Source organism: Myxine glutinosa, unplaced genomic scaffold, assembly GCF_964187855.1.
Source record: "Myxine glutinosa unplaced genomic scaffold, kmMyxGlut1.1 SCAFFOLD_1789, whole genome shotgun sequence".
Classification (NCBI taxonomy): Eukaryota; Metazoa; Chordata; class Myxini; order Myxiniformes; family Myxinidae; genus Myxine; species Myxine glutinosa.
Genome location: NW_027617884.1, coordinates 20,001 through 44,497, shown reverse-complemented (window position 1 = coordinate 44,497; position 24,497 = coordinate 20,001). Strand labels below are relative to the sequence as shown.

General features: G+C 44.1%; 1 protein-coding gene across 1 annotated transcript in view; it reads right to left on the bottom strand.

Moving 5' to 3' along the window:
• The window catches only part of LOC137422322 (cytohesin-3), a 41,255-nt gene that overhangs the window by 1,914 nt on the left and 14,844 nt on the right, over nt 1-24,497 (bottom strand). Inside the window, exons 3-7 of the mRNA XM_078769249.1 lie at nt 20,735-20,883; nt 4,777-4,888; nt 4,084-4,160; nt 3,052-3,123; nt 2,543-2,691 (exon numbers count right to left, since the gene is read on the bottom strand). Of these exons, the coding sequence (XP_078625375.1) occupies nt 2,543-2,691; nt 3,052-3,123; nt 4,084-4,160; nt 4,777-4,888; nt 20,735-20,883 (559 nt within the window). The remainder of the gene's footprint in view (nt 1-2,542; nt 2,692-3,051; nt 3,124-4,083; nt 4,161-4,776; nt 4,889-20,734; nt 20,884-24,497) is intronic.

The following is a 24,497-nucleotide window of genomic DNA, read 5'->3' as shown; positions in this document are numbered from 1 at the left end:
TAATGACAGTTATATACAAGTACACATTCGCATAAATAAATACAAAACAATCACCAGACATTTGAACACAAATAATAAAACAATTCCGGAAGCGGTCGAAGTTGGTGGAAAGGCTTCTTCTTCTTCCTGAACGTCATCAAACTTAACTCATTCAGCAGCATATATTCAACGAAAAGGTAAAATAATGATTTGACATTTGTGATAGATTTTGATTTGGATGGAATTGCTTTCCCATTATATTTGCCCTCATTTCAAATATGTTAATGTTTATTTTTCGCTTGAGCAACGCCGGATACTCCAGCTATAAACGCTTTTATATTTTACTCGTGGTACAAATTCAACTTTGTCTGGGGGTGTGGGGGTAACATAGGCTATGTGGCCGCGGCCTCATTCAGGACTGTGGCAGACCGGGAGAGGGGCATAAATTCTCAATGTAAATGTGTACCGTGGAGCGCCACCTGGTGATGGTGGCAGAGGGTATTACAATTTCCTTTTTTACCTGTGCAACACTGAGGTTATGAAGCACTCTTTCCACGGGAAAATTTTTCCTCCTTCCCTTCCCCGCCTCCCCCAAAACGGAGGGGCCTGTCAATGCCACCCCACCCCCCAAAAGATGTATATGTAGTACATCTTTCCCCTCCCTCTCCCCTCACCTCCACCTCCCCCTTCCACTCCACCCACTCCCTTTCTCACTCACCCCTCCCTCTCCTGCTGCCCCTCCTCCCCGCCCCCGACAACGCCAGGTTCTCTTGCTAGTTTTTAATACACATACCTGAAAAATGTCAAAAGTGTCATCAATCCTGGCCAACCGTTTATGCATATGAAATAAGCGAACCAGCAATTTGCAAGGTAAAAAAAATACCCATGCTTCCCACCTAAATCAAAATTGAAAGAAGGACAAATGTTTCCACCAGGAATGACACAATATAAGTTTTTGAGTTTAAAAATCTTCTGTTTTGAGAGGGGGGGGGGGGGGGTGCGGGTGAAATACACAAAATCATTACATATTTCATGCGTCACCCAATGTTGGTTGCATATACAAAGTTTCATCAAAATAATGCTTAAACATATTCCTGTAATTGCATTTTTTTTGGTATTGGACCTTTTGACTCCACCCCAAGGGGCAGGGCCAAAATGGTAATGCTCTCACCTTTTTGCCATGTGGTGACCATAACTATTAAGTTTGGTGAATTTCTTCCCAACTGAATGAAATGAATGATGAAGTTTGGTATCTCAGTTTAGGAGGAGATAGCGGGACGGACAGACAGATGAAGCCAATTACAATATGCCCTGTTTTTACAGAGTAGCCGGTAGGGTAATGCCGTCGAGAACAGTGTTTGCCTGTCCATATGTCCCCACAAACGTACACCAATCAGAGCTGAGGATCTGGTCACATGACAGGAGGACAGCCTTCAGTAACCATTGCAGTTTCATATTTTACTAAAAGGAAATATAATGACCTTCTGTGGAAAGTTCTGGAGTCCCAGCAGGTGCCGTAAGGTAAGTAGGAGGTTTCAGAAATTCCTCAATAAAATTGTGATTTTGAAATGTGATCGACACGGACCTTGCTCCGGAATCCGCAAGTGAACAGATGACGACGGTTTGCTGGTTTGATAATATCTCAATACAATCGTAATTTAACATTATATTTTGATATATTAATACTATAGTATTAGTTAGTGATTGAAATGAATGATGCTGTTTGGAATGAAAATATAGAGAACGTGCTGTCAATGCCTGACGTTCGACTGAAGGTGGCACAGGAATGTGGAATTTATTGGTTCATCGTTTGCCATTTAGCCTGGTGTTGGGCTAGCGGCTAGGGTGCCAGCTTAGGATCCTAGGATCCTGGGTTCGAATCCCAGTCGATCGCTGAATTAATGCCAGGGGGGTTGACTCAGCCTGTCATCCTTCTGAGGTCGGCAAATTGAGTACCAGTTCACTGGTAATTCCCTGTTTGTCGTAAAAGGCGACTAACAGGGTTGGCGGCAGGAAGGGCATCCGGCCATAAAACATTGCTTCAAAAAGGGGACCAACAAAAACAACAACAACCACGGTGCCCGAAAAAGACCAACCCCCGCTTTGCGGGGAAAAATGGCCTCCAAAGGTGGTATTTATATATATCGTTTGCCATTCACCGATTTTTTTTACCCAAGACATTCACGAACTGGCTATCCATGCCTGAAGTCAAAAAAATTTAACACTAACTTGTATCCCCACCCAGGTCACACTATCCTCTTCAACTAAAGTACCAAACAAGCCCGGCTATGCCGTTGCTAGATTATCAGTCATGTTTTCAAAAAGAGTGGGGATAATAAACAGTCATGCTTGTTCGGAAAGTATTATTGATGCTGTGAAAGGCTAAACAACATCTTTAAAATACAGCAATCCATCTAGAATCTCTAATACAAAGATCTGGTTTTTTTTTTTCCACATTCTCTGAATAAGATGAAAATCAGACGATGGAAAAACTAGACCAATTAGGTAGAACAATGGGGTTAAAAGGTGGAAACACATGCTTGAGATCGAACCATCACATCACCTAATACTTTTGATCCACTCCTCTCGCTCCTCCGTCGTGGGCGCTGAGATGCGGTAAACCTGGTGGTTGCCTTCAACAACACGGCCATCCGCCTCGGTCTTGCACGCTTTGACCAGTCCGCCGCCGTCATTGTACAGCTCAAAACAGTTCTGCAGCAATAACAGCAAATGGAGAAGGTCATTACTATCCCAATAATGGCCTCAACACTAGCAACATAAACAATTAGCCCCGTTAGAAGCTTTTTTATTTCCGTAAGTCAATGCCTTGAACTTCCAGGGAAAATTGCCAAGACTAACGATTGCAAATTTCAATGCTTTATCTGAAAGCACCCAACAACTACATCTCCAACTAAGCTTTCAAACTCGACAGCTACGTCCTGCCAGCTCTATTCAAGTGATGGTACGTTGGTTGCTACGTTGTAGTAAAAGTGAACAGAGCAACAGGTCAGAAGTCACACGTTTGGGCATGGTTAAGGTTGGAAGGTACCGACTAACGTCGGCTTTACGTACCGGCTTCTTTGGATCATCCACATCACGTATGCTTAAGTTCTCCAATGGGATGATTCCACGAGGCTCTTTATCCTGATACAAGAAAATGGGAATTCGGGAAAGATGATGGGGCAATAAATAAATAATTATATACTGGCAACACAAGGTCAGCTCAAGTTCTGAGTGCATCCTCCACCTAGGGTGGCATGCATCTTACTATAATTCACCAAATGTCCATCCGTCTGTCTGTCTGTTCGAAGGTACCGTAAAAACTGCTGAAACGATCGCAACGATATTTTTGGTGGGTAATCCTGGGATCTCCAGGAGTAAAATAGGCTACTTAATTTTCCCAATTTTAGCTTTAGTCTCCAGCATTCTCAGGTTTGGACTCCCGCATAACATTCGCGTTCGCATAACGTTCATTGTGACGATATTTTCATTGTGACAATGTTGTTTTCCCGGGTGCCGCACAAACGGCTGCACCGATCGAACTCGGTGACCTCGAACAAAGACCTTTTATAAGGACACGGGTTGAATCCCTGCTTGAGAGAGTTCTAACCCATTTCAACTGAAGGAAACACATATCGGGAGTACATACAACATAGCGATTGTGAACACGATTATCGATCACGATTCACGATCACGATCATCACGATCATAGTGTATCGATCACTGTGGGACATTTGGTGAATTATAGTAAGATACTGTTTAGATTTTGATGATTTGCGTGTAATATGATTCAACGGATGTTTATATGAATCGTTTAAAATAAAAAAAGCCTTCAATTTATGATATTTTACCTTTTCATTTGGGCGGTCCCAATTGAAGCCCCGCCCATAGGGCGGGTACCGTTGCTAGTATCTATTAAACCACTGGTATCAAATGCATGTGCACCTACAAACCAAAATACTACTATTCACACAAATGCACAAGATATCTTCAAAAAAAAAAAAAACCTAGCAAGGAAATTCATTGCAAAACATCAATAGGACAATTAAATTTCTATTTACACCATCTGATCCCTAACACCCCTACTTTCTATTCAATATGTACCGTCGTGTACTCGAAGTAGTACAAGCAATTATCGGTGAGGATGAACCACCGTCGTTTCCACGTCTTCACACGGCCACCTAGACACACACCCAGGGCCATTGTTATTATGAACACACACACACACACACACACACACACACACACACACACACACACACACACACACACACACACACACACACACACACACACACACACACACACACACCATTATTACATTACGCTGTGGCCATTATGGTCATGACACGCCCACTGCGTCAACTCGCGCATAAGGGGTACTAAGGGTGATGGTCGTGGGTGGTGTTACTCACCCAGAACAGTGCTCAAACATCAGAATGGTGCAAGAGCGCAGGATTTGATTAAGTACATACCTCCTAAGAGTGGTTAGAAAAGGGAGAGGAGTTAGAAAGAGACGAGGACAAATTAGTTATGCCTGGTCATTCAACCAAGAATAAAATAATAAAGTAAAAAAACAAAAACAAATACAACCACAACTGTATGCAGACAAAATGACAAAGCTAAAAGTGAGAAAGTGAGAATTAAAGACGGCTGACTGATTGGCAGTGGTTACATGCTCTAATCCAAGACCGATGCAGGCAAAAGATCAATAAGGACGTAGTTTAAGTTCCCGTTTTCCAAAGCTGAACTGTTTACGTTAGTTGTGCTCGTGGAACCGATGGACAAAAGCCTTACCGAGTTTGAGAAGCCAACCCTCTCGGTCAGGATTAAAGAACGTGTGCGTGAGGTCGTTTCCATCATCCTCTGGAATTTTGAACGGCTCATTCTTGATGCTCTCATACAAGTTCTGTAAGAAAAAAAAAATAGGCCGGCACAACAAAATTTCACAAAAGTCCAAGAAAAATGCTCTCATACAAGTAACGGAGTGCGTGGAGTGATAACAACAACCTCTTGGTATTTTGAGATATCAGGAAATATCACAAACCAAACACGATTAGAAGCTGATGGTGATAATCCTCAAAAAGTACCTTGGAGAAAAGACACTATATGAAGGCTCGGGTGGGCCTCAATCCAGCATCTGGTACGGGTCAACGAAAATGATGACCAATGGCAAACACACATAGACATTCACCGAACCAAATTAAACCTTTTACGAGTGGAATTTGAAATACTTTCGACACACTCATCTGAGAAGCGAACAGCCAACTGTTGTCCTTCACAAAGCTGGAAAACTGACTCGGTCTTTCGAGCAAGTGGTTAATCCACTCAATTTGCCGACGATATGCAAGGGCTCACAAAATACGTGCCTTTCTTTGCTGTAATTTTATGATCTCGTCTTCACTCCTTTTATAACCTTCTCTTTCTATTTTTACCTTTCCTTCTTTATATCATTGCCATAAGTGTGCGTTGTGGCTTCAGCACCCTTGCATTCGTAATGTCCTCCACCTTACGAATCATCAAATTTTATACAAACCATTTTGTCCTCACGTTGAAGTCATAAAGGCAGTAACAGTGCTTTCTATGACTGAGGTTTACATAAACTTGTGACAATCAATCCATGTAACGACTGAAGAAAACTCCTTTGTCCCAAATTATTTAAGGGTGTTAGGCAGTGTATGGGTATAGTGTGAGGTGCTTGTATGCCAAGGATTTAATATGGATTGTATTAGTACAGTGCCTTCAGAAAGTATTCACACCTTTTGACTTTTTTTCACATTTTTGTTGTGTTACAGCCTGAATTTAAATTGGATTAAAATTTTAAAAAATCATCACTGATCTCTACGTATTTTTATAAAATAATTAAAAATGAAACATAGAAATATCTCATTTGCATACACAAGTATTCAACCCCCCGAGTCAATACTTTGTTGAAGCACCTTTTGCAGCGATTACAGCTTTGAATCTTCTTGGGTATGTCTGTGCCAGCTTTGCACATCTGGATTTGGGGAGCTTCTCCCATTCTTCCTTGCAGATTTGCTCAATCTCTTTCAAGTTGGATCTGGAGCGTTGGTGAACAGCAATCTTAAAGTCTTTCCACAGATTAATCAATGGGATTCAAGTCTGGGCGTTGGCTGGGCCACTCAAGGACTTTCACGTTCTTGTTCTGAAGCCATTCCAGTGTTGCGTTGGCTGAATGCTTGGGGTCATTGTCCTGTTGGAATGTAAATCTTCACTGCAGTCGAAGGTCTTTTGCACTCTGAAGAAGGGTGTCCTCAAAGATTTGCCTGTATTTGGTTCCACTCATTGTTCCCTCTATCCTTTCTTCAGTTATCAATGATCCTTCAGCTTCAATTATCCCATCTCGTCTTAAGTTGTCATACCCTTCCTCCTTTCCATGGTACACTGAATCTTGTGGTGAGACAGTTGCCCTGAAACAACTTGCCTTTGCCTCATGGAAGGTAAATCCAACTGAACGCAATCTCCATTCATTTCACAATATCTCTCCACTCTCAAGACTGAACTATCAAACCTGTATCCCTCCTCCAAATCCTGGTGGCATCTGGTCAAATCTGTTTCTGGTGTTTGTTCCCCCACCATCCCCTCCCTTATCTGAAATGGCTACACAGCTGACTCCGCACGTGAAAAATCTGAATGCCTCCACTCTGTGTTTGCCTCAAAATCTTGTCCCAAACCCGTCTCTCTCTGTGCCCACCTTACCCAGTCGTACCCAGCTGCTCCTGGACTTTGTGCCCTTCTCTCCTGACAAGGTGGAAAAGTTTCTGTCAATCCTCGACTCTGATTCTGCAACTGGACCAGACGGCATCAGCCCATGGGTCCTAAAATCCTGCTCTTCCGCTCTATCTCACCCTCTCTCTGTAATCTTCACCCTCTCTTTTGCTCAAGCTCATCTGCCATCAGCTTGGAAATCAGCCAACATTACCGCTTTACACAAGAAAAGTGCAAAAACAGATCCTTGCAACTACAGACCAATCAGCCTCCTCCCAATTATCAGCAAAGTCATAGAATCCATCATTGCTTCAGATATCAAATCCTTCCTCTTCTCCAATGGCTTGATCTCGGATCATTAATTTGGTTTTAGACCAGGTCATTCTACTCTGGACATGCTGCTTCTGCTGTCTCAACAATGGATGGAAGTTCTCAATGTGAAACCGGAAATCAGAGCTGTCTCCCTTGACATATCACGTGCCTTCGATACAGTCTGGCACCCCGCCCTGCTCACCAAACTCTCCTCCTATGGTATCCATGGAGACCTCCATGCATGGCTTGCAGACGTCCTCACCGGTCGCAGTCGACGTGTGGCCCTGAATGGATTTCGCTCATCTCCCCCTTCCTGTTCAGGCTGGAGTTCCTCAAGGCAGTGTTCTGGGCCCTGTGCTTTTGTGGTCTTCATTAATGATCTCTCTCCACCCTGGTGTTGGGCTAGCGGCTAGGGTGCCGGCTTAGGATCCTAGGATCCTGGGTTCGAATCCCGGTCGATCGCTGAATTAACGCCAGGGGGGTTGACTCAGCCTGTCATCCTTCCGAGGTCGGCTAATCGAGTACCAGTTCACTGGTAATTCCCTGTTTGTCATTAAAGGCGGCAAAAAGGGTTGTCGTCAGGAAGGGCATCCGGCCGTAAAACATTGCTTCAAAAAGGGGACCGAAAAACAACAACAACCACAGTTCCCGAAAAAGGCCAACCCCCGCTTTGCAGGGGAAAATGGCCTCTAAAGGTGTTTTTTTTTTTTTTTTAAATTAATGATCTCTCTGACTCTCTGGAAAATCCTCTCTATCTCTTTGCTGATGACTCCACTCTCTGCCGCTCCATATTCCAACCTTCTTTCCTGGAAGTCCTAGCAGTGTCCATTTGTTTTATACCTCTCCCACCCTCTCATCCCCTTCCCATGCCCCTTCTTCCCAAGCCCTCTCCCTCCCACAGATCTCCCTGTTCTCCACTGTTGTACTTGTGTGCTTCCCCCTCTCTCCCCATCTTGTCTCCGGCTCCCTTTATTATATGTTTTATATCTCCATTTATGTTTTTTTTTGTTATTAATGTTAGCTCTTACACGAGCCTCGATCTTGTATACAAAAAAAAAATCCTTACAAATCTCCCAGTCCCTGCTGCTGAAAAGCATCCCCAAAGCATGATGCTGCCACCACAATGCTTCAGGGCAAGGATGGCATTGGATGGGTGATGAGCTGTGCTTGGTTTTCATCAGACGTAGTGCTTTCTATTCAGGCCAGAGTTCAATTTTTGTCTCATCAGACCATATAATCTTTTGCCTCATGCTCTCAAAGTCTTTCACGTGCCTTTTGGCAAACTCCACTCCAGGCGTGCAGCTGTCATGTGCCTTTTTCTCAGGAGTGTCTTCCGTCTGGCCACTCACCCATTAAGCCTAGATTTGTGAAGTGCTGCAGAGACTGTTGACCTTCAAGCAGGTTCTCCCATCTTAGCCAAGGAACTTAAGTTCTTTCAGAGTTGTCATTTCGTTCTTGGTTACCTCAGTGACCAAGGTCCTTCTTGCCCAGTTGGTCAGTTTGGTCAGACAGCCAGCTCTCGGAAGAGTCTGGGTAGTTCCATATTCTTTACATTCACTAGTGATGGAGCTCACTGTGCCCTTGGGAACTTTCAACACTCTAGAAATTGTTTCATACCATTCCCCAGATCTATGCCTCCTCACAATTATATCTCGGAATTCTACAGACAGTTCCTTCGACTTAATGATGGAGTTTCTGCTCTGACATGCACTGTCAACTGTGGGACCTTATATAGGAAGGTGTGTTTCTTTCTAAATCATGTCCAATCAATTGAGTTGGTCACAATGGACTCCAATGAAGTTGTAAAGACATCTCAAGGATGATTAAAGGAAATTGGATGCACCCGAGCTCAATTTAGAGTGTCATATCATAAGATAGGGGTTGAATACTTATTGACTCAATATGTTTCTGATTTTCATTCTTAATTATTTTTTAAAACATTCTAAAAATAAAATTCCACTTTGACATTATGGGGTATTATGTGTAGATCAGTGCCAAAAAGAAATCTCAATTTAATCCATTTTAAATTCAAGCTGTAACACAACAAAATGTGAAACAAGTACAGATACATTCAAAGTACACTGCCCCCATGCCAAATAATTAAATATCCCACAGCGCGGCATTGCCGGGGGGCCTCCGGCGCCCGGCAATACCGTAGTGCAGATTTTTTTTTTTTTTTTTTTTGTATACTGAATCGAGGCTCGTGAAAGAGCTAACATTTATTTCACAAACAAATCAACCAGACAAACAAAATATACAAAAAGAGGGAGCGGAAGACAAGATGGGGAGAAAAGGGGAAGCACACAACCACAACATTTGAGAGCAGGGAGAAGTGTGGGAGGGAGAGGGCTTGGGGGCAGGAAGCATGGGAAGGGGGGGGGGGGGGGGGAGAGGTATAAAACACAAGGGGACCGAAATTAGCGGGGGTAGAAAAGATCAAGGTTTTGGATGGGGGAGGATAAGAGATGGTGGTGAACAGCTGTTTTAAAGACCTGGAGGGTGGAGTGGGATTGAAGAGAGTGAGGGAGTTTGTTCCAGAGGCGGGAGAAAAGAGGAATGAAGGAGTGAAGGTGAGCAGAAAGTCTTGATTTTGGCAGTTTAACCATAAGAGGGTTGCAGGCAGATCTTGTGCGACCTGTAGGAATATTTGGGGGACAGAGCCCAGAGAGAGCTGGGGGGGGCAAGGCCAGAGAGGAGTCGGTAGAAGACGGAAAGACCACCAACCTGCCTGCGGTGAGTGAGTGAAAGGCCCTTGGAGTTAGCTTCATCGCGGGAGATTCCAAGAATCTCCATCATATAGAGACTGTGTTGGGAGGGAGAGGTGTACAATAATTGATTGATTAATTGCATAATTAAAATCAATAAAAGATTATCATAAAATATTTTCTTAATCAATTGGCTAATAGCATAACTAAACCACTAGTGCTTCATCCGAAGATGTATCTTTTAGAAATGTAATTAAATAAGTCATTAATAAAAAATTAAAGAATTAATTGATTAATCAATAAAAAATTAATCGATGAAATGATTAATCAATAAATCAAAAATGTCCTTTATGGCCACATCACCTGGTCACTGTCATTCCAAATATCAGCTTCCTAACTCAAAAGATGCCTGAGATAATGGTCAGAAGAGAAAATAAATGTATAAGTACTTAATTAATCGCTAATAATTAAATAACTCATCAATTAATTGATTAATCAAAAAACGAAAAATACCGTTTTTGACAAAGTACTTGCTCACTATTGTGCCGAAATTTCAGCTTCCTAGCTCAAAGGATGGCTGAGATATCACCCGGGCAAGAAAACAAGAAAACAACCAGAGTGAAAACTGAGTACTCCCTTTCAGCGTGCGTCATTGCCAAGCCCCCTCCCCCCCCCCCCCCCCCCCCACCCCCCCACCCCCCCGGCAACGACGTTATGCAGCGCCTGGAGATGGCATAGGAAAGGTGCGGTGTACAAAAAGTCAAGGGGTGTGAATACTTTATGAAGGCACTGTATATGTATTGTTACGGTTTGTGACCTTTTTCTTCTTCCTTCCCCCACACCCCCCTGTGAGTTAGACCAAGTGGTTTGGTCCATGTGTGTAAAGCCTATGATTGGCTGTGGGGCGGAGAAGTGGCCAGGAAGGTGATTCAGAGGAGTGAGTGGCCATTTTGGAGGAGGGCGAATGGCAGAGTGCTTTTTCGGGGGTTGTAGTGTCCAGCTGCAATCTCTCCACCTGAAGGGTGACGTTGATCGAACTCTGGCTGCCTACCACTGGGGCCTGCCTTGGGGCCTACTCGTGGACTTGCCTACTCCTACCCTCTCGTGCTGGGCCTGCCTTGGGGCCTACTGTTGGGCCTGCCCTGGAGCCTACTGTTGGGCCTGCCCTGGAGCCTACTGTTGGGCCTGCCTTGGGGCCTACTCGTGGACTTGCCTACTCCTACCCTCTCATGCTGGGCCTGCCTTGGGGCCTCCTGTTGGGCCTGCCCTGGAGCCTACTGTTGGGCCTGCCTTGGGGCCTACTCGTGGACTTGCCTCCTCCTACCCTCTCGTGCTGGGCCTGCCCTGGGGCCTACTGTTGGGCCTGACCTGGGGCCTACTCGTGGACTTGCCTACTCCTACCCTCTCGTGCTGGGCCTGCCTTGGGGCCTACTGTTGGGCCTACTATGGGGCCTGCCCTGGGGCCTACCGTTGGGCCTGCCTTGGACCGGCCTACTCTTGGACCGGCCTACTCTTGGACCGGCCTACTCTTGGACCGGCCTACTCTTGGACCGGCCTACTCTTGGACCGGCCTATTCGGGTTTTTCACTCTTTTCTCCCTTCTTGGTTTTATGTGTCGGAAGAGATTTTCATGTGATAATCCATAAATAAAGACAGTGTGATTGAAGGCTTGGCTTGGTGTGCTTCAGGCCGTAACAGTATCAGTGTATGGATATATACATATATATATACATATATATATATATATATATATATATATATATATATATATATATATATATATATATATATATATATATATACATACAGACTTGGCATTTAATATGGAATATTTTTTTTTCCTTGACTTGGGCTTACTTTCTTAACTCAGTATATCAATCTGGTGAGTTTCTTTTACACTTTGGTGATTTATTTGTTAAAAGAACCATGTCACTGATTGTCTTTCACAGCAAGAAGTCAATAACAGGATAATATCACAGGTGGCGTGACAAAATGTAAGGACAGGTACATTTGACGATTGGCTTCACAATCGGGTATATAAGGGTTGTTGCGTTCTGTATTAGTGGAAAACAACTGCTGCACATTTCCAAAAGTTATTGCCGCTTCCTCTGGAGATGGTCCGTCAACTCGACAATGCTGTTTGTCATGGAGTGGTGGCTTTACGAAATTACGGCATGAAACAGCGTGCTATTGCTCGGCAGTATGGCATCACTCAAGGTCAGGTGTCAAAGATCCTGAAACGAAATGCTCAGAGGGGTGTCCCTTCTCCAATACCGAGGCCAGGATGTCCCCGCAGAACCACAAGGAGGGATGATCGCCAGCTGCACCGGTTAGTCCGCAATGGCCGTATCAAGTCAGCTAATCGGCTTAGGGCTGAGTGGCAGCAACTGACAAATGTGCCTGTATCCAGAAGGCTAGTCAACCAACGACTGGTTCAAGCAGGCTTTCGTGCCAGGCGTCCCCTGAGAAAGCCACGCCTGACCAGACAACACCGCCAGCGCCGATTGCAGTGGGCCAGAGAGCACCGTCAATGACAGCCAGGACACTGGAATCACGTGATCTTCAGTGACGAGTCTATATTTCTGGTCTATCGTCAAGATGGCTGCGTCCGAGTGCACAGACAAGTGCATGAAGCCTACAACAAAGATTGTATAGTGCCAAGAGTCCAAGCTGGAGGTGGTGGGGTGACCGTTTGGGCTGCTTTTCATGCAGGGGGCATGTCCTGAACCAGTTCAAGTACAGGGCCATTCTGGAAGAAACATTGCTTCCATTTGCTCGTGCAGCCTTTCGAGGAAACTTTGTCTTCCAAGATGACAATGCACGGCCTCATCGTGCTCGCATGATCCAACACTTTCTTGCTGACCATGGTGTAGAGCATATGGAGTGGCCTGCCATGTCCCCGGATATGAATCCGATAGAGAACTTGTGGGCGGAATTAACGCGTCAAATCGACAACTTGTTCCAGCAGCCGACCTCTGTGCGTGAATTGCAGCAGGCTATTGTCACTGCATGGCAAGCGATTCCTGTCCAAACCTTGGCAAATCTCGTGAACAGCATGCCGCAACGTGTACGTGCTCTCCTGAATGCTCGTGGGGGTTACTTGAAGTACTGAACTGTAATTTTACTGTCCGTAATCCCAGTCGTAATTGAACTTTTGTTTTTGTTTAAAAATTTTTTGGCTAATGTGCAAAATAGAGAGATACTTCTGGAAAACGTACAGAAGTTTAACACAGTACTGTCCGTGAATTGAGTTCGATATCAGTTTACATCACTTTACATCACTTTCAAGGATCAGTTTATTTGTTTCGAAATGTCAAATGTGGTTTTTGTTTCTTTTAAAGGTCACATTAACAAAATCTAGAATAATTTCAACATAATTCCAATGAACTTTTGGTTCTAAGACATCTTGAAAAGTAAGTTCACCCCCACAAAACAAATATTCCATATTAAATGCCAAGTCTGTATATATATACACATATATATATATATATATATATATATATATATATATATATATATACAGACTTGGCATTTAATATGGAATATATATATTTTCTTGAATTGGGTTTACTTTCTTAACTCAGTATATCAATGTGGTGAGTTTCTTTTACACTTTGGTGAAGTATTTGTTAAAAGAACCATGTCACTGATTGTCTGTCGCAGCAAGAAGTCAACAACAGGATTATATCACAGGTGGCGTGGCAAAATGTACGGACAGGTGCATTTGATGATTGGCTTCACAGTCGGGTATACAAGGGTTGTTGCGTTCTGTATTAGTGGAAAACAACTGCTGCACGTCTCCAAAAGTTATTGCCGCTTCCTCTGGAGATGGTCCGTCAACTCGACAATGCTGTTTGTCATGGAGCGGTGGCTGTACGAAATTACGGCATGAAACAGCATGCTATTGCTCGGCAATATGGCATAACTCAACGTCAGGTGTCAAAGATCCTGAAACGAAATGCTCAGAGGGGTGTCCCTACTCCAATCCCGAGGCCAGGACGTCCCCGCAGAACCACAAGGAGGGATGATCGCCAGCTGCACCGGTTAGTCTGCAATGGCCGTACCAAGTCAGCTAATCGGCTTCGGGCTGAGTGGCAGCAACTGACAAATGTGCCTGTATCCAGAAGGCTAGTCAACCAATGACTGGTTCAAGTAGGCTATCGTACCAGGCGTCCCCTGAGAACGCCACGCCTGACCAGACAACACTGCCAGCGCCGATTGCAGTGGGCCAGAGAGCACCGTCAATGGCAGCCAGGACACTGGAATCACGTGATCTTCAGTGACGAGTCTAGATTTCTGGTCTATCGTCAAGATGGCCGCGTCCGAGTGCGCAGACAAGTGCATGGAGCCTACAACAAAGATTGTATAGTGCCAAGAGTCCAAGCTGGAGGGGGTGGGGTGACCGTTTAGGCGGCTTTTCATGCAGGGGGCAAAACTGACCTGGTTGTTCTGAATGGAAACCTGAACCAGTTCAAGTACAGGGCCATTCTGGAAGAAACATTGCTTCCATTTGCTTGTGCAGCCTTTCGAGGAAACCTTGTCTTCCAAGATGACAATGCACGGCCTCATCTTGCTCGCATGATCCAACACTTTCTTGCTGACCGTGGTGTAGAGCATATGGAGTGGCCTGCCATGTCCCGGGATATGAATCCGATAGAGAACTTGTGGGCAGAATTAACGCGTCAAATCGACCACTTGGACCAGCAGCCGACCTCTGTGCGTGAATTGCAGCAGGCTATTGTCACTGCATGGCAAGCGATTCCTGTCCAAACCTTGGCAAATCTCGTGAACAGCATGCCTCGACGTGTACGTGCTCTCCTGAATGCTCGTGGGGGTTACACGAAGTACTGAACTGTAATTTTACTGTCCGTAATCCCAGTCGTAATTTAACTTTTGTTTGTGTTTAAAAATGTTTTGGCTAATGTTCAAAATAAAGAGATACTTCTGGAAAACGTACAGAAGTTTAACACAGTACTGTCCATGAATTGAGTTCGATATCAGTTTAAATCACTTTCAAGGATCAATTTATTTGTTTCGAAATGTCAAATGTGGTTTTTGTTTCTTTTAAAGCTCACATTAACAAAATCGAGAATAATTTCAACATAATTCCAATGAACTTTTGGTTCTAAGACATCTTGAAAAGTAAGTTCACCCCCACAAAAAAAATATTCCATATTAAATGCCAAGTCTGTATATACAGTCGTGTGAAAAAGTAAGTACACCCCATGTAAAGTTTTGACTTTTTCAACATATTTCAACATACAGCTATTTGATCTTCATTTCAACAATATTGATAGATAAAGGTGATATAATATAACAAATATCATGAAACATTTACATTTTGTAGTCCATTGTATAATTTAAATAAACATAAATGCAAATTTCGCATGTGGAAAAAGTAAGTACACCCTTGCATTTATCACGACTTCAAATACCTAAAATTAGAATCAGGTGCACCAGTTCAGGTGCAAGTGATTAGAACATCGTTAGAGAGGATCTTGGAGGAACCTGTCTTATTTAAACCTCAGACATTTAGTTTGGTTTGCTCTTTGTTGTTGAAGTGTGCGGCGTCACCATACTTAGATCAAAAGAGCTCTCTGAGGCCTTCATAAAGAAGGTTATAGATGCCTACGAGTCTGGGAAGGGATTTAAAAAGATCTCCAAACAATTTGAAATCGATCATTCGACTGTCCGGAAGATCATCTACAAGTGGAGAAGATTCCAAACAACTGCCAACTTGTTCAGGCCAGGCCGCCCCAGCAAGTTCAGCCCGAGAGCAGACCGCAAGATGCTGAAAGAAGTCTCTCAGAACCCCAGAATGTCATCACGGGACCTACGGGTAGCTCTTGCCACTGTTGATGTCAAAGTGCACGAGTCTACCATGAGAAAGAGGCTGCACAAATTTGATCTGCATGGGAGGTGTGCCAGGAGGAAACCGTTGCTGTCCAGAAAGAACATCAGGGCAAGACTAAAGTTTGCCAATGAACACCTCGGCAAAGACCAGCACTTCTGGAACAATGTGCTCTGGACAGATGAGTCAAAGGTAGAGCTATTTGGCCACAGTACCAGAAGACATGTTTGGCGAAAACCAAAGACAGCATTTTTTTTAATTTTTTTTTTGCTATACTGAATCGAGGCTCGTGAAAGAGCTGACAACCGCGAGGGAAAGACAGCACAGGGGGACCACGAGGGAAAGACAAAGACAGCACATGGGGACCGCGAGGGAAAGACAAAGACAGCACATGGGGACCGCGAGGGAAAGACAGTACAGGGGGACCACAAGGGAAAGACAAAGACAGCACATGGGGACCACGAGGGAAAGACAGCACATGGGGACCACGAGGGAAAGACAAAGACAGCACATGGGGACCGCGAGGGAAAGACAGCACATGGGGACCACGAGGGAAAGACAAAGACAGCACATGGGGACCGTAAGGGAAAGACAAAGACAGCACATGGGGACCGCGAGGGAAAGACAAAGACAGCAAATGGGGACCGCGAGGGAAAGACAAAGACAGTACAGGGGGACCACGAGGGAAAGACAAAGACAATACAGGGGGACCGCGAGGGAAAGACAAAGACAGCACATGGGGACCACGAGGGAAAGACAAAGACAGTACAGGGGGACCACGAGGGAAAGACAAAGACAGCACATGGGGACCGCGAGGGAAAGACAGGAACGGTGCATGCTGCATGTGTGAGAAGTGTTTTGATTTATGGGAGCGAGACATGGGTAATGAATGTAGAGCAGCAACGAAGGCTGGAAAGGGTGGAAATGTGAATGGTTCGGTGGATGTGCGGAGTATCGTTGAGAGAGTGGAAGACAAATGATGAATTGCGAAAGATGATGGGAATAGAGCCTGTGATGGATGCTGTGAAGAGAAACAGGTTGAGATGGTTTGGTCATTTGTTGAGGAAGGATGAAAGTGACTGGTTGAGAAGAGTGATGGAAATGAATGTAGAAGGAAGTCGAGGACGGGGAAGACCGAGAAAGATTGGCTAAAGATGGTGGAAGAAGAAATGCGGGCAAGGGGGTTAACAAGGGGAGATCCAGAAAATAGGAGAACATTGTCATGTGGACCGGAAGGCTAACCCCCGCTCTAGCAGGGAAAATGGCTTTAAAATGCCTGTTGTTGTTGTTGTTATTGTTGTAAAGCATGGTGGTGGAAATATTATGGTTTGGGGCAGCTTTGCTGCATCAGGGCCTGGGCAGCTTTGCTGCATCAGGGCCTGGGCAGCTCACCATCATAGAATCCACTATGAATTCTTCATTGTATCAGGGGGTGCTTGAGGATAATGTGAGGCCATCTGTCGGAGAGTTGAAGCTCAACCGAAGGTGGACCCTGCAACATGACAATGACCCGAAACATACCAGTAAATCCACCAAGGAATGGCTGAAAAGAAAGAAAGGGAGGGTTCTGGAATGGCCAAGTCAAAGCCCGGATCTACAGACTTGGCATTTAATATGGAATTTTTTTTTGTGGGGGTGAACTTACTTTTCAAGTTGACTTAGAACCAAAAGTTCATTGGAATTATGTTGAAATTATTCTAGATTTTGTTAATGTGACCTTTAAAAGAAACAAAAACCACATTTGACATTTCGAAGCAAATAAATTGATCCTTGAAAGTGATGTAAACTGATATTGAACTCAATTCACGGACAGTACTGTGTCAAACTTCTGTACATTTTCCAGAAGTATTTCTTTATTTTGCACATTAGCCAAAAAAATTTTTAACAAAAATAAAAGTTAAATTACAACTGGGATTACGGACAGTAAAATTACAGCTCAGTACGTCGTGTAACCCCCACGAGCATTCAAGAGAGCACGTACACGTTGAGGCATGCTGTTCACGAGATTTGCCAAGGTTTGGACAAGAATCGCTTGCCATGCAGTGACAATAGCCTGCTGCAATTCACGCACAGAGGTCAGCTGCTGGTCCAAGTTGTCGATTTGACACGTTAATTCTGCCCACACGTTCTCTGTCGGATTCATATCCGGGGGCATGGCAGGCCACTCCATATGCTCTACACCAGGGTCAGCAAGAAAGTGTTGGATCATGCGAGCACGATGAGGCCGTGCATTGTCATCTTGGAAGACAAAGTTTCCTCGAAAGGCTACACGAGCAAATGGAAGCAATGTTTCTTCCAGAATGGCCCTGTACTTGAACTGGTTCAGGTTTCCATTCAGAACAACCAGGTCAGTTTTGCCCCCTGCATGAAAAGCAGCCCAAACAGTCACCCCACCACCTCCAGCTTGGACTCTTGGCACTATACAATCTTCGTTGTAGGCTTCATGCACTTGTCTGCCCACTCGGACATGGCCATCTTGACGATAGACCAGAAATCAAGACTCGTCACTGAAGATCACGTGATTCCAGTGTCCTGGCTGCCATTGACGGTGCTCTCTGGCCCACTGCAATCGGCGCTGGCGGTGTTGTCTTGTCAGGCGTGGCTTTCTCAGGGGACACCTGGCACGATAGCCTGCTTGAACCAGTCGTTGGTTGACGAGCCTTCTGGATACAGGCACATTTGTCAGTTGCTGCCACTCAGCCCTAAGCCGATTAGCTGACTTGGTATGGCCATTGCAGACTAACCGGTGCAGCTGGCGATCATCCCTCCTTGTGGTTCTGCGGGGACGTCCTGGCCTCGATATTGGAGGAGGGACACCCCTCTGAGCATTTCGTTTGGGGATCTTTGACACCTGACCTTGAGTGATGCCATACTGCCGAGCAATAGCACACTGTTTCATGCCGGAATTTCGTAAAGCCACCACTCCATGACAAACAGCATTGTCGAGTTGACGGACCATCTCCAGAGGAAGCGGCAATAACTTTTGTAGATGTGCAGCAGTTGTTTTCCACGCATACAGAACGCAACAACCCTTGTATACCCGACTGTGAAGCCAATCATCAAATGCACCTGTCCGTACATTTTGTCACGCCACCTGTGATATAATCCTGTTATTGACTTCTTGCTGCGACAGACAATCAGTGACATGGTTCTTTTAACAAATAAATCACCGAAGCGTAAAAGAAACTCACCAGATTGATATTCTGAGTTCAGAAAGGAAACCCAAGTCAAGGAAAAATATATATTCCATATTAAATGCCAAGTCTGTAAATCCCATCGAGATGTTGTGGAGGGATTTGAAACGAGCTGTGCATGCAAGAAACCCCTCAAACATCGCACAGTTGAAAGAATTCTGCATGGAGGAGTGGGCAAAAATTTCTCCCAGTCAATGTCAGAGACTGGTAGACAGTTATAAGAAACGCCTACTTGAGGTTGTTTCCGCCAAAGGGGGCAATACCACCTATTGGAGCCAATGGTGTACTTACTTTTTCCACATCCGAAATTTGCATTTATGTTTATTTAAATTATACAATGGACTCCAAAATGTAAATGTTTCATGATATTTGTTATATTTTATCACCTTTATCAGTCAATATTGTTGAAATGAGGATCAAATAGCTGTATGTTGAAAAACCCTCCCATCTACTTTCTCAACAATCCTCTCCAAGAAGTTCTGTCGCTCAAGATTTTGGGTCTCACTATCTGCCATGATCTTTCTTGGGAAAACCACATTTCCAAGCTGGCCTCCAAAGCCAGTCGTCGACTGGGCATCCTCCGTCGTGCGAAGTCCTTCCTCGGCACACCTGAGCTCCTCACCACATACAAGGCTTTCATCCGCAGCTCAATGGAATACTGTTCTCCCCTATGGGCCGGTGCTCCTGCCTCACACCTAGCTCGGCTTCACGCTGTTGAAACCAAAGCTTTCAGAATTATTGGAATCTCCCGCGATGAAGCTATCTCCGAGGGCCTTTCACTCACTCACCGCAGGCAGGTAGGTGGTCTTTCTGTCTTCTACCGACTCCTCTCCGGCCTTGCACCCCCAGCTCTCTCTGTGCTCTGTCCCCCAAATATTCCTACAGGTCGCACAAGATCTGCCAGCAACCCTCTGATGGTTAAACTGCCGAAATCTCGGCTCTCTGCTCACCTTCACTCTTTCATTCCTCTTTTCTCTCGCCTCTGGAACAAACTCCCTCACTCCCTTCAATCCCACTCCTCCCTCCAGGTCTTTAAAACAGCTGTTCACCACCATCTCTTATCTTCCCCCATCCAAAACCTTGATCTTTTCTACCCCCGCTAATTCACCCCAGATCCACCTTGTTTGAAATTCCAACTTCTTTCCTGGAAGTCCTGGCAGTGTCCATATGTTTTATACCTCTCCCACCGCCCCCTTCCCACGCCCCCCCCCCCCCCCCAAGCCCTCGCCCTCTCTCAGATCTCTCGATGTCTCCATGTCTCTCGGTCACTGCTCTCAAATGTTGTGTTTGTGTCCTTCCCCCTCTCTCCCCATCTTGTCTACCGCTCCCTATGTTATATGTTTTATGTGTCGGTTTGTCTTTCTGTGTGATTAACGTTCGCTCTTTCACGAGCCTCGACCTTGTATACAAAAAAAAAAAAAAAAAAAAAAAAAAGAGTCAAAACTTTACATGGGGTGTACTTACTTTTTCACGTGACTATATATATATATATATATATATATATATATATATATATATATATATACATACATATATATACATACATACATATACATACATACATATATACATACATACATACATATATATATATATACACACACACACACACACACACACACACACACACACACACACACACACACACACACACACACACACACACACACACACACACACACACACACACACACACACACACACACACACAATTAGACACCCTGTGTGGAGTAGGGAGAGGAAGTTCGTGTAACCAGTTGATTTTGAGCATACTGTGGCATGACGGAGTTTGAGCTACTATCGCTGAATAAATTCAGCTCTGCAAGACACCCAACTGTCTGTTTGGATTGATGAAATGAAGAACGTTAGGGTTTCGTCATGCCCTTTTGAGTTGTGGTGCATGGTAATGCCCAGTGTATATCCATCTATCTCCATCCCCTTGTGGTTTTGCGTGCTATATTTACCCGTAGCAAATCCTCAGGCAGATCTCCTCCATCGTTGATTCCACGGTTCATGATGACAAAACGCTCTACCGAGAGCTTCTCCCGCACATTTGGGTTGTGCAGACTTGTGTTGAGCATGATGATGGCGAAGGAAAGGACATAGCATGCATCTGTGGCACAACATGACAAAAAAGAAAAAGTTAAGTTCAAGAAAATCAATGTTAGGTTTTCTTTGCCAAGTAGAAGTTCCAGGATACACCAAGACAAAGCAAAATTATTAAAAGTTTAACGAACAGTATTGTGCTACAAAAAAGAAAAAATGAGGGCTGAAAGTACAGCCGCATTATACATGCTCGTGGAATTTTAAAACGATGCAAAAATAAAATCAGAAAGTGAATGTTATCAAATTGATCAATCATGCAAATGTCCACCTGGTATATTAATGATGGGGGTTGGGTTAGGGGAAAGGGGGATACCTGTATTCACATCGACTAATTTGGAAGCAAAGGAGCAGAAATGAGACGTGTCCACATCGTGGTTCAGTTGGAAGCGTGCTTGCCTTGAAGCTGTCTGCTTCTTCCGTTTGATCCCCAGCAGGATGCAAAACCATTTAAAGCAGTTGTCTCAGTGCATTGTCAGCAGGGAACGATTTATTGTAAAAAAAATGCCATTCCTTGAACGGAGTCCTTGAACGGAGACCATGACAATATATCAAATTATGCCCAACTGGCAACAATGGATATTCAACCGCAACAAATTGAGGCCCTGAAGCTGAAAACAAAAGTATTACAACGTCTCGTCTCTAATAGACAATATTTATTTCTTATATCTAAATATCTATAAAGCTCAGTTGACTTTTTGCTCCACCAAATAACAGCGAAACGAAGTTGAGTAAAAGGGTGAAAATTCTACAGATGCTGTGATAAATAACTACCTCTGTCGGTTTGAATGTTTGAAAGAGAATAGACGTCTAGATCAATTTTTGAATTAAATTTAAATCCCGATTTATATATACTAGGGCATGCCCGTACTATATATATATCTAAAATTATATCCCCCCCCTCTATTTACATGAAATGGTTTGGTCCAAAGCGAACGGCTTGCGAGTGGTGACAATCCCCCCCCTCTATTTACATGAAATGGTTCGGTCCAAAGCGAACGGCTTCCGGAGTTTGGTAAAGAAATCGCCATCGCGTACACAAACGCGCAGGAAAGCGAATGAATCGCAAATTCGTTTTTATTAGTTGTAAAACATAGTTTAACGCCAACATAGTTTGCAAACGTGAAATAAATGAATACGCTCTCAAATGTGCCATCCGAGGCAGAGTGTGCCCGCCACGTTCGGCACACGCGATCGTTCGCTGCTCTCTGATTGGTTGAATCGTTTTTTGGACATAGCTCGGTAAGTAATTGTCCGATTAATATGAAACCTTGAAAAGGCACATCCTCGGGTCCCCAGCAATATACCTGGCAAGTTTCAAGTATATCGGACCCGTGGTTGTCGAGAAACAGCGGTCACAGACAAACAAACGTACAGACGTACAGACAGAGATTACTGGAATTATAGGCGATTTCTTTACCAAACTCCGGAAGCCGTTCGCTTTGGACCAAACCATTGCATGTAAATAGAGGGGGGGGATTGTCACCACTCGCAAGCCGTTCGCTTTGGACCAAACCATTTCATGTAAATAGAGGGGGGGGATATAATTTTAGATATAGATATAGTACGGGCATGCCCTAGTATATATAAACGCGAGTTGTCTGTGTGTGTGTCCGCGTTTAATTCAGAGATGGCTGAACGGATCTTTATCAAACTTTCAGAGCTTCATCAGTGAGTCCCTGCGAATGTTTTAGGCCAAAAAAAGAACAGAAAAATTTTGAGAAAAAAAAAGTTCGTTTTATGGAGGCTCGTTTTTTCATAAAAGTTCGTTTTTTCATTTAAAAAAAAAAAAGATCACTCGTTTTTAAATGAATGACAGTTATGTACAAGTACACATTCACATAAAGAAATACAAAACAATTACCAGACATTTGAATATAAATAAATCAAACAATTCCAGAAGTGTACGAATTTGGTAGTATGGCTTCTTCTTCTTCCTGATCGGCATCACACTTAACTCAGAAACGTGAGCCACATTCACTCAGAAACGTGAGCCATATTCACTCAGAAACGTGAGCCACATTCACTCAGAAACGTGAGCCACATTCACTCAGAAACGTGAGCCATTCCGCTTCCTCTCCTGCCTTTCCACTTCCCCCCCTCCCCCCTTCTCCCCACCCTTCCCCCCTCCCCTCCCCTCTAAGATTTAAATTCTCTGTAAAAGAGCTTCCACTTCTGACTGCTCCCCTTCCCCCTCTCTCCACCCTTCCCCCCTCCCCTCCCCTTTAAGATATAAATTCTCTGTAAAAGAGCTTCCACTTCTGACTGCTCCCCTTCCCCCCCTCCCCTCCCCTACCCCCCTCCCCTGCCCTTCCCCCCTCTCCCCCTCCCCGTTTCCCTCCCCTCCCCCGCCCGGCAACACCGGGTACTTCTGCTTGTCTTACTATAATTCACCAAATCTCTGTCTGTCTGTTCCCAGGTACCGCAAAAACGGCTGAACCGACCGCAAGGAAATTTTGGATAGGTAATCCTGGGACCCCCTGGAGTAAAATAGGCTATATTGTATTTCCAATTTTTTTTCCAATTTCCAATTTTCCAGTTTTTCCAAACACGATGGGATAATATTTACCGATATGAATAGTGATGTGGCTTTTATTGAAATTCTACAAATACTGTTTAGATTTTGATGATTTGCGTGTGATATGATTCAACGGATCTTTATATAAATCGTTTAAAATAAAAAACCCTTCAATTTCTGTTATTTTGCCTTTTCATTCGGGGGCTCCCAATTGAAGCCCCGCCCAGAGGGCGGGTACCATTGCTAGTTCAATAAGTTCATCAAATTCATGTCAATACGGCTTCTGAAAGTTTTATTCCACCGACCAAGCATGAGTCAATTTATTTGATAATATATCAAATTACCTGGCTCGAAAAGAATGCGTAGGTGGCATCTTTATGGATTCAAGTAAAGCGTTCGATACCATAAAACGTCTCGATCATTACATTTTTATTTACAAGTTACGACACTGTCGTAAGAAGCATTGTCCTCACATAGTTTAAAAGTTATACGGCAGAAAGGAAACATTTATGTGCATCATCTTTGTTCCGATTTACATGGTATTGAATGTGGAGTACCGCAGGCCTCCATCCTTGGCCCATGCCCACTTCTCTTTCATATAAATTGTTTTTGAATGGAGTGTCGAATGTTTATGGAGTTTGCAATGAATATCCTTTGATAGAATAATACTAACTGTTAAGGTCGCTAAGATTTCTTGATGAAGCCACTCGACGGAAAGGTAATAAGACGTTGACAGAATTTTTTCTTCTTCTGTTGTGCGAGTGAACTAGCCACACTGAGATTATACACCACCCGTGAAACTTTGTGCTTCCTTGACGAAGGCATTGTCAAAGCATTATTTTGTATTCCTCACATATCGATGAAAATATGGCCCAGGAAGCGCCGTGATTACGTCGGCAGCTGATAGGCGTCGCCCGGGATTAGCCGGTATAATGCATGTGTCGGTATAATGCATGTGTCTTGTGGTGAAAAGAGTCCTTAAGTTTTGCAGTTTTGTTTTTAGTTTATTTTAATTCATATTTAAATTTAGCAAACGAGGGAGTTCCAATGCTTCAACAATATGAATTCATAATGACTGTCCAGACACCTTAAGATCCCCGTATCGC